The 13,173-nt window shown below is 35.3% G+C and overlaps 2 protein-coding genes across 4 annotated transcripts; one reads left to right on the top strand and one right to left on the bottom strand.

Moving 5' to 3' along the window:
• Positions 1 to 3,302: 3,302 nt before the first annotated feature.
• On the bottom strand, positions 3,303 to 8,869 carry LOC132276027 (DEAD-box ATP-dependent RNA helicase 17). Its single transcript, XM_059777272.1, has 10 exons — positions 8,592 to 8,869; positions 8,239 to 8,311; positions 8,017 to 8,126; positions 7,440 to 7,583; positions 6,469 to 6,577; positions 6,005 to 6,360; positions 5,849 to 5,922; positions 4,972 to 5,276; positions 4,296 to 4,542; positions 3,303 to 3,954 (listed from the first exon to the last, which is right to left on the bottom strand). Exons 1-10 carry the CDS (start codon positions 8,749 to 8,751, stop codon positions 3,703 to 3,705), a joined length of 1,830 nt encoding a protein of 609 aa, XP_059633255.1. The 5' UTR covers positions 8,752 to 8,869; the 3' UTR covers positions 3,303 to 3,702.
• A 138-nt stretch (positions 8,870 to 9,007) lies between these two features.
• On the top strand, positions 9,008 to 12,651 carry LOC132276026 (uncharacterized). 3 transcript variants are annotated; one of them, XM_059777270.1, is made up of 8 exons: positions 9,008 to 9,171; positions 9,433 to 9,750; positions 10,135 to 10,228; positions 10,504 to 10,622; positions 10,709 to 10,807; positions 11,021 to 11,116; positions 11,207 to 11,265; positions 12,225 to 12,651. In XM_059777270.1, exons 2-8 carry the CDS (start codon positions 9,433 to 9,435, stop codon positions 12,241 to 12,243), a joined length of 804 nt encoding a protein of 267 aa, XP_059633253.1. In that variant the 5' UTR covers positions 9,008 to 9,171; the 3' UTR covers positions 12,244 to 12,651. The 3 variants fall into 3 exon arrangements, with proteins under 3 accessions (XP_059633253.1, XP_059633252.1, XP_059633254.1); XM_059777269.1 differs by having other exon boundaries at positions 12,218 to 12,651; XM_059777271.1 differs by lacking the exon at positions 12,225 to 12,651 and adding an exon at positions 11,884 to 12,198.
• The last annotated feature ends 522 nt before the right edge of the window (positions 12,652 to 13,173 follow it).

Genomic DNA, 13,173 nt, shown 5'->3' with positions numbered 1-13,173 from the left:
TGAAAGTTCTTTGTATTATCCCCAAAGGAAAGAGAAGGCACAACATATTTTTCTGAGTGTGGGGCAAACATTTTTATTGCACCATTATAAGGTGGGGTTCAATCAATCATCTTCCACTCTGTCCTTCAACTTATTGAGAGGATAAAGGTCTGGTGCATGGAGGTCATTATACTTCTTTCCCAGCCCACTTCCAACCCTAGCTACTCTCTCTCTCTCTCTCTCCTTTCTTTATACATCATCACTATATATATATATATATATATATTGATATTGTTCTCTAAGGTGTGAAAGATTGGTATGAATAATAGTTATGTTAATTTTATATCACTCTACAAATTAACCTTGTTTAACATCCCAACATATACAGCAAACATCATTTAGACCAATATATATATATATTTCAAATACATATAGTTTTACATCAGAAACATTTATTTATTATTTGCAGTAACATTAAGAATTCTTATCCCCCAAAGGAAAGCTAGAGGGGTGAAACTGTATTACCTTCCAAGTTGGCATGACACTAGCAGTTATTGCTGTGTGTTTTTGGCAAGTGGGAGTGGAATGATTGCATGGGAAGAAAAAGAGGCGAGTGATTACGTCATACAAGATAAATATCTCTCACTCAAATCATCTAATTAAGCATGCACCACCTTACTTTGCATCTTTTTTCTTTTTTTTTTTTTTTTTTTTTTATCGGTGGAGGAAAGAGGTCATAGATGCATCAAGGTTGGGCATGAAAACTTTATATATGGTCCACAAGAGGAAGATGAACAATAAAGTTCAACTCTCAAAAAATAAAGAATTATGAATATTATTAGCGATTCCCCAACTCACAACATTCTTGTTAATCCTTCGTTAAGAGTATAATTATCTTTTTATGCAATAAGTATTGGATAAAAGAGTTTTTTTTTTTTCGATAATTAAATGGATAAAAGAGTTTTTAGATAATATGGGGACATATTTTCCTTGAGAAGTTAAAAAATAACTTACTACATCAGTGTTGACCATCTGTAAAGGTGGTTAGTGAAATTATATATGTAATTAGAAGTGAGGTAATTATAATTAACCAAAACACAGGAAAGTAAGTCTAACTAAAGAGAATGTAAGTGTAATTTACCCAAAATGTAGTTATAAATTCAACACATTTTCTTATTTTAAGGCATGTCTATCATAATCAACTCCTAATCCAACAGTCGGGAATGTAAATGCACGGTAAGAAGCAATACATGCATCCATTTGATGGTTCCTCAAATTAAACAACTACTAAAATGAAAAACAACTCCATTTGTTTAGCTGGTTGGAATAGAAGAGAAGGAAATCGGTGATATATAAATTTATGCTTCACTTAGTAGGAGGAAAAGATGAGAGAAGGGATGGACCAAGACTTTATTGTTTGGTAGGGAAAAGTTGGATAGAGGGATAAGCCGTCTCTCTTAACCCACAATTTGGTTTCCATTAATAATTTTTCGAGAGGAGAGAAAGAGATATATAAATTCAAAAGAACAACTTTATCTTTATTTTAATTGTAGGGTCCTGAGCCGGAATGTTTCATCCCTCCTCTTATCCTTTCCTTTCACTCAACTAAAATTTGTTCCATCTCTCTATTGTTTCCTCTCTCCTCTCCCCTTCCATCCATCCATCCATCCCAACAAATGTCTTATTAATTTGGACTATCTTAAGGCAGCATTCACATGGATTAGGATTAACAAACTTTTACAAAATCAATAGATGAGTTTGATTTCAAAGGCTCATTTCAATCTTTTTTTTTTTTTAAAAAAAAAAAAATGGTACACCATACACGTGTGCTTGTACATAGGAGAAGAGTGTTGTGAAAATGACATTCACCAAAGTCTCATATGGAAATGATATAATCAATCTATATAGAATTTTTAAGGGGCCAATTTCTTCTTAGGCGACAAATAGCTGATTTTGACTTTCTTAATAATTTATCCATATATATATATATATGTATGTATGTATATATAATATATATATATATATATATGTGTGTATCATTTAAGAGGGAGGATAAAAAGTGATGATAAACGGAAAAGGGTAAACAGGAAACGAGAATCACGGCATAAACAAGGGCTGGAGGGAACCTTCTCTGGGTGGTTTTCTAAGGATATGATGGTTTTTGTCTCCTCGATCACACTTCCTCCAACCTTCAACCAACCACCACTCAAACCCTGTTTTCATGCAAAAGTCGGCCATATTCATAGGTTTTTGTGTACGTATATATTGTTATATATATGTTGTGATTTTTTAAAATTTTATTTTCTGGGGGTTGAACTACACGAACAATTTCTGCATTCAACACCGACAGCACCCAAAATAAGTTAGTATAGCTTCTTTCTTTCTTACACTCCACTCTGCCTGTTATCTATTACTACTATTAATAATGTGCTATTATTGCCCCTTCACGTGGGCGACTGGGCATACAATAAGAAATATATATATATATATATATATAGCAGACTTCTTCTGTGGGGACACAACCTGAATTATTGACCTCTTTCTTCTAACATTACAAAGTTACTACTCCACGTAGCCATTGGTTAAAACTTAAAATTGATGCTAAAAGTAGCACTCTTTACAAAATGGCAAGAAAGTACTGTTACAAGAAAACTGTGCCACTAATTGGAGTACTTATTACTTAATGTCACCGTTATATACTGTATTAATTTGACGTTAGTAAATATTATTTTTGACAACCAATATGCTTAAATTTTAATGTCCTTAGTATCAAAAGAAAAAGGAATTTCCAACAATTTTCCTTTCAAGTGAAATAGTGTGACATGCGTATAACATGCCTCTCATCTTTTTTCTTTTTTTTTTTTTAAAAAAAAAAAAAAAAAAAATCAAATCTTAGTGGACTTGGATATCGAAAGATTCTGATTACTGAAAAGTTGGACCCGACACTTAGGACCTGAAGTGGGCCATTGGGCCTGTAAATTAAATAGAGAATGGCCCACTGAATAATTCTAAATGTGATTTGTCTGCCCATTTGGGCCCACAAGTGAACCAAAACCAGGAGATGCTAGATTGACCTAACGTGGGAGAACGCACACCTCATCATTATGTTCATGCTACTCCACTCGTCAAACCAGTACGATGCTCTACGGTGCCTGCTTTTACGGTTGGGTCCCTTAACTGACTAGAAAAGATTTACTGGTTTTTATAAAGTCACATGAACCCCATTATTGGATGGATTTGCTTACCAGACATGCACTTTGAACTCAACTCACACAGTAAAATCTAAACTACACACAGTGGCAGTCACAGTCCCGTAGTGTTACTTAGCTTTGAACCCTAGTCAAGCACTCATCAAATTGATCAAACTACCAAATTTGCAAATACAAAATTTCAATGTTTTGTTTTGATGCATTTTTTTCTATTGTAAAATCAAATTACAACTACACAAATTCGAGATTGAATGCCAAAAAAAATAAAAAAAACAAACATTCATGTGGTGTAATTTGGCTTCTATATGTTCGGTTGTGGTCAACTACCACCGAGCTAACCAAGAAATGTGAACCACTGAAACTCCAAAAGATAGCAAATCCAGAATTCTGACAGTAACATGCGCACATGTGAATCCACTGAAGATGGTGACCTGTGTGTGACAAACTTTAGTAAACATATCATTCTTCAACTTGCCAGTTGGACATGACGTTGAGTGGCTCATTCTGGTTTGCTTCAAGATGTAATGCCAATCCTCCTCTTTTTTGATATTCTTCCCTTCTGTTTTTGATCCTTCTTCCTCTTTTTTGTTTGAATTTGGAATGATTTTCCAACCAAGGAGGGTTGATCTTTCAATGCAAAACTTCTCGCCACATGTCCCAAGTGAAGTTTTTTCACTGTAAAAATCCTTTTCAGGTCACCACGATGGGCAGTGTAAGCACGGACCCAAGAGCAAAATGCATCCTTGGCTAAGTTCTTCATCCTCGTCTGAGATGAGATAAAGCGGCAAAACATCAATTTGAAGAACATGAAAGTATTCTTACCACTATCAATTAAAACTAGATAAACTTAGTGCACATGAGCTGGACTTTCATTAAATGCAGTATAGCTAGGTTTAACACCAGGTAGGCAAAACTGTGAAATGCATGATTATGAAATATGTCCAAACTTCAAATCAATCAACATAATGTTAGGGAAGTCGATAGCAGACAGGTTGACAACTTCAGCGAGTCTAATACTGCTTAAAAATAAGGTTCAATATGCATTAAGATTTACCGTTGACAATTAAAAAAAAAAAAAAAGGTAATGCCAAGGTTAAAAGGTTTTACCTCTGCAAAGATGAAAGATTCAAGTGCTTTCTGCAGAAACTGCACCCAAGGATGCATCTCTAAGGAAACAAACTTCTTGACATGAAGCTTCTGACCTTGCAGTGGGTAACTATCCAACACTTTGAGAAGTGGATATTCTGTTAGTGAAACACCATGTTTATCCAGCTCTTGCAAATAATCCATTTCAGTTGGCTGTAGAAATAAAAGAGTCTCTCCCCTTTCACCCAAGCGAGCAGTTCTCCCAACCCTGCATCATGGATTAATGGTAGCATTAAACCCTGTAGAACCTGTCCAGTAGAAGACTTAACCAGCACAAACACGCATATGGGCTTCAATATGCATTTGAAAGAGGCCCAGAAACTCTACCAAGCTCCAAAACCCACATAGAATCATATAAATATTATCAGGAATATAAAATTAAGCAGATTTGTCTGGTCAGTAAAATTTAACATCTGAGAGCATATAGCAGGTTGAGCACATGAATATTTGTGATGTTTGCACACATTCCAAGCAAATATCATATATATAATTTTATATACACACACACACACACACATAAGTAGTTGTACAGTTAACTAAAAATCCTTGGCAGCACAGAGAGTCACTTAGTCACCCAGGAAAAATCAATAGATTACAAAGATAGCAATTAAGAAAGAGAAAAAAAATAAATAGGCACCTATGCACATATTCAGTAGCTTCCCCAGGAGAATCATATTGTATTATGCATCTAACTTTTGGAAAATCCAGTCCTCTAGCAGAAACATCTGTGGACAAGAGAAGAGCTGACTTCTCAGTTCTGAAGGCCTGGAATGTAGTTCTCCGATCCTCATGCTGCATGTTTCCATGTAACCGAAAAGTTTTGCATCTCACAAACAGCTGTTGAAGTTTTGGTTCTGATTGCGAGTTCGGCGACCACTGAAATTCAGTTAGCAGCAGATAATGAAAATCTACTGCATCGCAGGTTGAAAAGAATACCACAATCTGTAAAAACAAATACATGAGTGAAATCAACAACATTGAACAATCAGAGTAAATCAATATATGTTGAAATTCATTCGTATAAATTGTATTAATACAAAGGAGACATGAAGGACTTTTCTTCATATATAAAGAGAGGAGAAAATTATGATCTCTGCCTTGTGGTAAGAAGTCTGTATTGTTAATGTCCGAAACTGAATTGAGAATATGGCAAACATTCTGGATAATAAACCATCAGAAAGTCGTAACAATCTACTACCGAATAATGGAAATGATTAAACAAATATTTCTCAGGACTTTAAACAGAAAACTTTTATAAGACACTTTTCATAAGCTTGAAAAAAACGTAAGAAATTTAAGTGAAGGAAAAGAAAATTTAGAGCCATAATTGAAAGAGTTCTCATGCAGTAGAAAGGCAAATTTTTTTTTTTTTTTTTTTGATAAATAGTAGAAAGGCAAATCTTTTGCAGATAAGCAACAGAATTTTATGATATCTAAATGTGTTTAAACTAGCAAACAGTACACTGGTACACAATGCAGAACAAAGAGCAATTTGGAAGTTGAAGGGTACACACCTTCTGGGAAGCTTCTCTCTCAAAAAGAGTCTTTAGAATGGAAAGAAGTACCACAACCCGTATACCACAAGGCACTATAGAGAAAATTCAATTAGAACTCTCATATCACTTGCAATTGATGAGTTTAACCAAATAAAACTTTTTGTTAATGTGTACCTTTCACATAGCTCTGAACTAATTGAGCTGGAAGCTTATATTCTCCATTTGAAGAGGTAAATTTTCCTGAATCCTCTAATTCATCATCCTTGTCAGATCCTAAAGATCCCAAATGTCCAATAGAGGGATTTGGTTGCACCTTTTTCTTATCAAGACCAATCATAATTGGATTTTCTAAACTAATTTTAGCAAGATTATTTACTTTTTCATTTAAGGTAGCTGACAACAGCAAATTCTGCCTTTGAACTTCTGAACTCCTTGGAACTGCGTTCTCATCAGTAACGGACCTGTTTTTCCTTGAACCCAAAATATCAAGTATCTCTTCTATGTCTTTACCAAATCCTAGTTCTAAGATCCTGTTTAGGTGCATAAGAAAAGTAACTCAGTTGAAAGACATCATAAAAAAATGAACACAGCTTTATTATGGAGGAGATAGATTTGCAGATTATGATTGTAGATAATACCTATCTGCTTCATCAAATATTATCCAGCGCAAATTTGTATGCGAGAATGATGACGTATTCTTTAAATGATCCAAAAGACGCCCAGGAGTTGCAACAAGAATAGATATGCCTGCAAATGCATTCAAATTAAATTTTTTACTAAGACAACTATAAGCCCCCCATCCTCTATGTAACAACTATAAGCCCAGCCATCCTCTATGTTACCCGGACTCGGATAAGTGTATCGGGTGCTGATGTGTGTCTAAGTGTTGGACCTGCTTGAATCTAAATCTTAAGGTATGGTGATATGTGTCGAAAATTAGGATGTGGGTACGTAGACACCTACTACGAATTTAAATACATTATGTATTTATTTGTGGTGTTAATGTTGTTATTTATAAGAATATACTAAATCATTACTCAAATCAAATTAGATGTGGTAAAAGAAAATGGTTTCCATCTATCTCATAGATATGAACGGAATATCTGCTATTAAGTTTGAGTTTCTTTTTCTTCTTAATTCATGCCATGTGAAGGATTGGGTATCCAATTTGGGTTCGTGTGCCGGACACATATTCTATACCATACCCATGTCGTGTCGTGTGAACACGGGTAAATAAGGAGAAATGAAAGAGTGCATGTAATAGAGGTTATTCTTTCTGTTACAGAATACTGAAAACTCCAAGCACTGTAATATCATAGCAAATGTTCAAATCTCAAACTACAAACTTACGTTGCCTGTAAAACCCATTGTTGCAATGCATCCACTGGTAATAATTATCAAAATTTTAAAAGTAAAAAGGAGTTAAAATTAAAATAAATAATGACATCCTGAATGCTTTTGCTGATTTAGGGCCAACATTGGTTACCAATGTTACAAAGGTCATTAACAAAAATTCTGGTCTGAAAGGTCAAACAGTTAATCTAGTAAAAGGAAAGTTCAAATCTAGAACAACAAAATTATGAAGACATAATTATGCATAATTTCCTACCTTTTCGCAGCCTAGCTTTCTCCTTTGACCTGCTTTCACCACCCATTATATAGCCAGGGACAATCCAATGGAAACGGTGCAATAGCTTTTGCAAGATTTCATATACCTGCATGCATAACTCACGCGTTGGTACAAGAACCAACGCTATGAGGAAGACATCAGATAAATCGAATTGCCATCGGATGGTTTACATGAGCTATAATGCAGCAATGAAGAAAACAACGAGATGTACTTCTTGAGAGTGACAGAACAAAGAGCAAGCTCACAGCCTAAGCTCCATGATGAGCAATTATTGACCCCAAAAATCAAACATCAGCAAGCATGAGGTTTATAATATGATGAAACTCAAAGCCTAGAAATACTCTCCTCTTTGATAAATAAAAAAAATGGAAGACCACACAAAAGTTCTACTTTTTTTCCTCATGAATAGAGAATTGCATCCCAATACCCCTCCAAAGTTTCGATGTGGTTCCGAAAATGTAATGCTAAAGAAAACACAGTATGAGAATAGCATGGCAATAACAAATAGAGAATCATGAATAAACAAACAATCTTTGTTCTGAAAAAAAATACATACCAAAAGTACCAGAAGACCGCTGAATTCGAGGATTGTAGTTGTGCAAGTGATGAACTATTGGAGCCAGATATGCTACGGTTTTTCCTGTGCCAGTAGCCGCATTAACCAGCCTAGGAATTTCCATAAGGAACAGATACCACACTCCAAATAAGAAAACATGGATTTTGAGATATTACGATCGCATTACAACATATCAATATATATAGAAAGAGAGAGAAATACACATGTTGGCCGGAGAGAATAACAGGAATTGCCTGAGCCTGGATGTGAGTGGGAACTTGGAAGCCCAGCCTCTCTGTGAAAGGATAGAAAGAATGAATTCATGATACACTAGAGAAAACGAAAGTATCGTTGGCTTATTAGTACTATTGAAATTACTTTCTTTTTTTAAAAAAAAATTAAAAAAAAAAAATCTGTGAAAGAATGAAGTTGAATTGAGGCAATGAAAATCAATAAAATTGCTCTCGAAATGCTTACCAGAAAGTACCAATATTGTTTAAAATAGTAGTAGGATAAACTACAGAGAGAGAGCTAGTAAGATGTGAAATTAATATCAGGGAGGAGAGAGATAGCACCTTGGAGCTGTTGGCATAAATTAGGGTGAAGACCGAGACTGGAAAAAGAGCAAGAAGCGAACACCTCCGAAGACGTCGACGTTTCTTGTGCTTTCTTTTCCTTCTTCTTCATCGCTTCTTCTTCCCAATTTCTTTTTCGTTTATCCATACCCTTTATCATACCTATCTCCTCCTCCTCTTCTTCTTCTTCTTCGTGTTTTAGCACGGACTAGACTCTGTGTTAGGGTTTATGCAGATTGCAGAAACACAACGACGTCGTTGTTGACACTCTTATGGTGTTTTCTCCAACACTTGCCTTTTTACGCCTCTCCCTTTATAATTGTAGGCCTTCATGGGCCTGGGTATCGTGGGCCTAAGACTGGGCCTGGACATAAAAAATCACAATTGTCTGGTCTTGTAGTCAAATTTCACAAACCAAAAAATTCAGACACACTTTCGGCTCCATCTGTAAGTCTGTATAAGCAGTTTTGAAGGAGCTGGACGGCAACCATATTCAACTCGATCTGTGTAATATATATATATATATATATATATATATCAATCTATAGTATATGAAAACTCCTAATCGATCAATCAAACGGTAAGCTCTCTATCTTTTTGTTAATCTCTTATAGTCTATATGTGTGCGTGCGCGTGATAGAAATATGTATATATACTGCACAATCACACTTTAATACTCCTAGTATTATTCATCTCCGAATTAGGGTTAGGGTTAGGGTTATGGTTCTCTAATTTTTCCTTTTGCATTATCATCACATTTGAATTAATATCATTCCAATAGTTTAATTTTGGTGGATAATAGATAGTTTAGCTGACTGTGGATCCATTTTTGACGCTTCAGATGGAATCCAAGGACGATAGGGTTGTAGAAATTGACTGTTTGGAGAGGGGTTTGCTGTCGGAGAGTGGCCCGCGTGAAGATTGTGAAGCAGCGGCGGAGGAGGAAGAACCGGTTCTATACCGAGCGTCTTTTGAAGAAATGGAAGAAAAATTTGTCAAGTATCGGACGGCTCAATGGGTTCTTTACTCGTTGCCTCTGGTTTTGGCTTGGGGCATTGGTTTGTTCATGTTGCTCTATTTGCCTGTTCGGAGATATATATTGAGGAAAGAGATTCGCTCTAGAAGGCTCTATCTCACACCAAATGCCATTGTTTACAAAGTAACTTATTCATCCATCTCTTCTCCAACTCTGTTTATGCAATGCAGTTATTTTTTGTTGGATTCATTATCAATTGTTCAAGGAACACAATAATTACTGATTTATTAGAATTACAGTGAAAAGGAGTTGGCTTTCTGTTGAAAAATTGGATTATTTAAGTATTATGATTTTTTTAGTTGTCATGGTTTGATTAAAATCTATAAATTAGTTCATTTTTGTTTATTGAGTTTTGTTGAAGCATCGCATAGCTGGAGACATTAGTTTTTTGTTCATCTTATGTTTTTGTTAATACATTGAAGACAATGATTTAAATGCTGTGCAAAATTATGATATGAGAGTTATGTATCAGCCAAATTGGCTAACATTCTCTATTGTCTAGGTCAGGTTGTAAGGCCCGTCCCATTTCCATGTTTTGGGGTTTTGAAGAAAGAGAAGCATGTTCTATTGCCTTCGGTTGCAGACATTGTGATTGAACAAGGTAAATGTGTTGTCATAATTCTTTTGCATTATCTAAATAGTGGGATGTTTGCATTCCCTGCTCAGAACTATGGGTTTCTACTGTACTAGGTTTTCCAAGTTTTTTTCCAAGAATAAGTGAAATAAAATTTCAAAATAGATTGAGTGTTTATAACTCTTTCAATAGAACTTTTTACATCAAGTATAGATGTTAGTACTCCTCTTTGCTCTGAAATAATTTTTGGGCTTGCTATCACATCAGTCAGCCATTGTTAAAGAAATCCTTACCCTTTCCAGGATACCTGCAGTCCCTTTTTGGCGTATATTCAATTAGGTTTGAGAATGTAGGTGTGAGAAGGCCCCCAAGTGATGATGTTCAAATCCAAGGCATTGCAAACCCTGCTAGTTTCAGGAAGGTATTCTTTAAAGTCAGACTATTTGTTGTTGGTGACTTCTTTTCAAAGGTTATCAAACTCACAAGCGCTCATTATGCCTTTACCAGGCTGTTTTAACGCGTCTTTCAGATATGAGAAATGAGGCCTTTTCTAGACAAGTTTCCACAGTTGAAGATGTTTCACATTTGAGGACACCAACTACTTGGGTAAGCTATACTACTACAAGCATCACATACTGACTGGTCTTTTTCTTTTCATTAACAAATTCTGAAGTTCTAAGATTTTACATACTAGCAAATATATGGCACTACACACTCCACGTATGGACGTAGGCATTCCAACAAGGGCATAATATAACTTATCTTTCTCTCTCTCTCTTATTAATTTTAGTTATGTTCCCCTCTCTGACCATTCTGCAGATGTCCCCGTCAAAATCTTCTAAGCATGATTCTTTTCCTCAGTCGGGGGACCTAATAATATTACAGAAACTAGAGGAGGTTGGCAGTTCAGTGAAGGTAGAAAACCAATTCAATTTTATCTCTGTAGCCTATTTGTGTGTGATATCTACCTCTAAGTTTGAGATGTATATATTGTGTTTGCTGCAGAGAGTACAAAGTTTAATTGAGGAGCAAAGCCCTCAAACATCAGAACCTTATGTATTAAGGTGAGTGGATTTAGTGCTTGTTTGGCATTGCTGTACTTTTTCTTTTTATATAGTTGTCAAAAAAGTGTTGCATCTGGAAAATCAAATAGTTTTTTGTTACATAGTATGTAGAGCACTTTTCATAAATATTCCTTTTCCATAAATAGACTCTTCCTTTTAAGTTTACCTTTACTTGCAAAAACTTCATATTTGAGCTACTAAGCCTAAAACTCTACAACTAATTTTTATTTTTTATTTTTATTTATTTATTTTCCGGTTACCAAACACAATTGAAAGCGATATTTCAAATTAAAAGACCTTTTTGCCGAGTTTTAGAAAGAGTAGTGACACTAGCAGATGGATACAACTCCATTTTTATTTATTTATTTTTTTCCCCACGAATAGATACTTGTCTACCATCCCATATTGAAGTTCAGTTGCTTCACAAGCCATGTTTTAGGAACCCGAGACTTCATCCTATCTCAAACTTCATGTGGTAATGTGATAAATGTTGTTATAATCCCTTTAAGGAACTTGCTTAAAATAACTTATAAGAAAGGTTTTTTTTAATAAAACCAATGTAATTGCATCTGTAATTTAATTTGCATATATTGATTGAGGGTTTATGCATTTCTGCAGCTACAACTATCAGATTTAAAAATGGACAGAACTGTTCAATTAGGATATGATTAACAAGCTTGGTTATGCTTATCATGGCTTAACTTCTTAGGTTAGCTTTAAACTAGCTCAAGCTTTGCTGATGCTTAATTCAAGTTCAACTGAGCTTGGGCTTGAACAGCCCAATTCTCGGTTCGAGTTTTTTACTTCCCCACAAGAAAAGTTGGAGAGGATCTATTGAAATTTCTCTCTCAACAAATGCTACACAGATTAAAAATAGAAAAGAAAATATAAAAATGCATAAAATTAAGTTGTTATATGTGCCAAGTTGATCTAGACCACATCTATGGTTCAGGATGCAGAGCGAGGGATAGCACATGATAAGCCTTCCTGCTGTAGCAATTGAACCAATGAATATTTGAACCTTCTGCTGGAGCTACTATTTGGGGAGCAAGAATTTTCAAACATGCAAATAGTGCTCCATCCGTGTTTGAGTGAGTTTTCTTTATTCTAAATCCTTTGTATTAGTGCTCAGAATTGCTACCAGATGTTCATTTGTAAACCCCATTTATTTAGTTTGTGTTTTATGATTCACAAACAGAGAGATATAGTTTCCATGTACCGATCTTTCCATGGCTGGCTGCCCTCCTTTTGTTTTTTTTTTCTTTTTCCTTTTATTCTTTTTCCCCAGTTTTGAGATATCTCAATGTTTCTTTCTTTCCTATACCAATTCTGTGTAAAGTATACGTTGAAATTGCCAAGTGACTGGTAGAATTCTTGCCAAGCTCATATCCTGGACTTACAATTTGATGGAGATGATAATATCCTGTAGAACAGTAGAAGATCCATGGGTATAACAGAATACTTTTGGACTCTCTATTATTCACATGCACTTTTATTTCCCTTCCCAGTAACCAAAGAAAGTAATCAGAATTAGATGGATGAAATCATCACATACAGCTGATTGTGGCATACTTATTATATGAAACCGATGCATCAAGTTAGAAGTCATGAAATGAAATTCGAACTCCCTCCTCTTTTTTTTTTTTTTTTTGGACTCACACATATATGCCTCCACTGAGGCTCGAACCCTGACCTCCCTTTGGGAAGTAAGGGTCTAGTCGCTAGGCCACTGGCATGTTGGTTTTTTTTGTGTGTGTGTGTTTGTGGTTTATTTCACTATCAACTGAATTTTAATGGGAGGGGAGCCAATAGAGAATACTTGGTGGTAGGGGAAGCAGAAATAGGAAATGGCAAAGGTGAAACGGAAACAGAAAACGTGGTTCAAAACTATCATGGAACGATGGAAGT

Source organism: Cornus florida, unplaced genomic scaffold, assembly GCF_030987335.1.
Source record: "Cornus florida cultivar Cherokee Brave unplaced genomic scaffold, ASM3098733v1 CherokeeBrave_3.0.0_Hap2_Chr10, whole genome shotgun sequence".
Lineage (NCBI taxonomy): Eukaryota > Viridiplantae > Streptophyta > Magnoliopsida > Cornales > Cornaceae > Cornus > Cornus florida.
This window is presented reverse-complemented; position numbering and strand designations above follow the sequence as displayed.

Bases quoted from the DNA above. Each gene is read 5' to 3' on its own strand.
- LOC132276027 (XM_059777272.1), bottom strand. From the start codon at position 8,751: ATGATAAAGGGTATGGATAAACGAAAAAGAAATTGGGAAGAAGAAGCG. The intron at 7,584-8,016 runs GTATGTATTTTT...TCTTCCTCATAG, and splicing joins GCGGTCTTCTGGTACTTTTG to CGTTGGTTCTTGTACCAACG. The intron at 4,543-4,971 runs GTGCCTATTTAT...TCCATGATGCAG, and splicing joins GCTACTGAATATGTGCATAG to GGTTGGGAGAACTGCTCGCT.
- LOC132276026 (XM_059777270.1), top strand. From the start codon at position 9,433: ATGGAATCCAAGGACGATAGGGTTGTAGAAATTGACTGTTTGGAGAGG. The intron at 9,751-10,134 runs GTAACTTATTCA...TGTCTAGGTCAG, and splicing joins CAAATGCCATTGTTTACAAA to GTTGTAAGGCCCGTCCCATT. The intron at 10,808-11,020 runs GTAAGCTATACT...ACCATTCTGCAG, and splicing joins TGAGGACACCAACTACTTGG to ATGTCCCCGTCAAAATCTTC.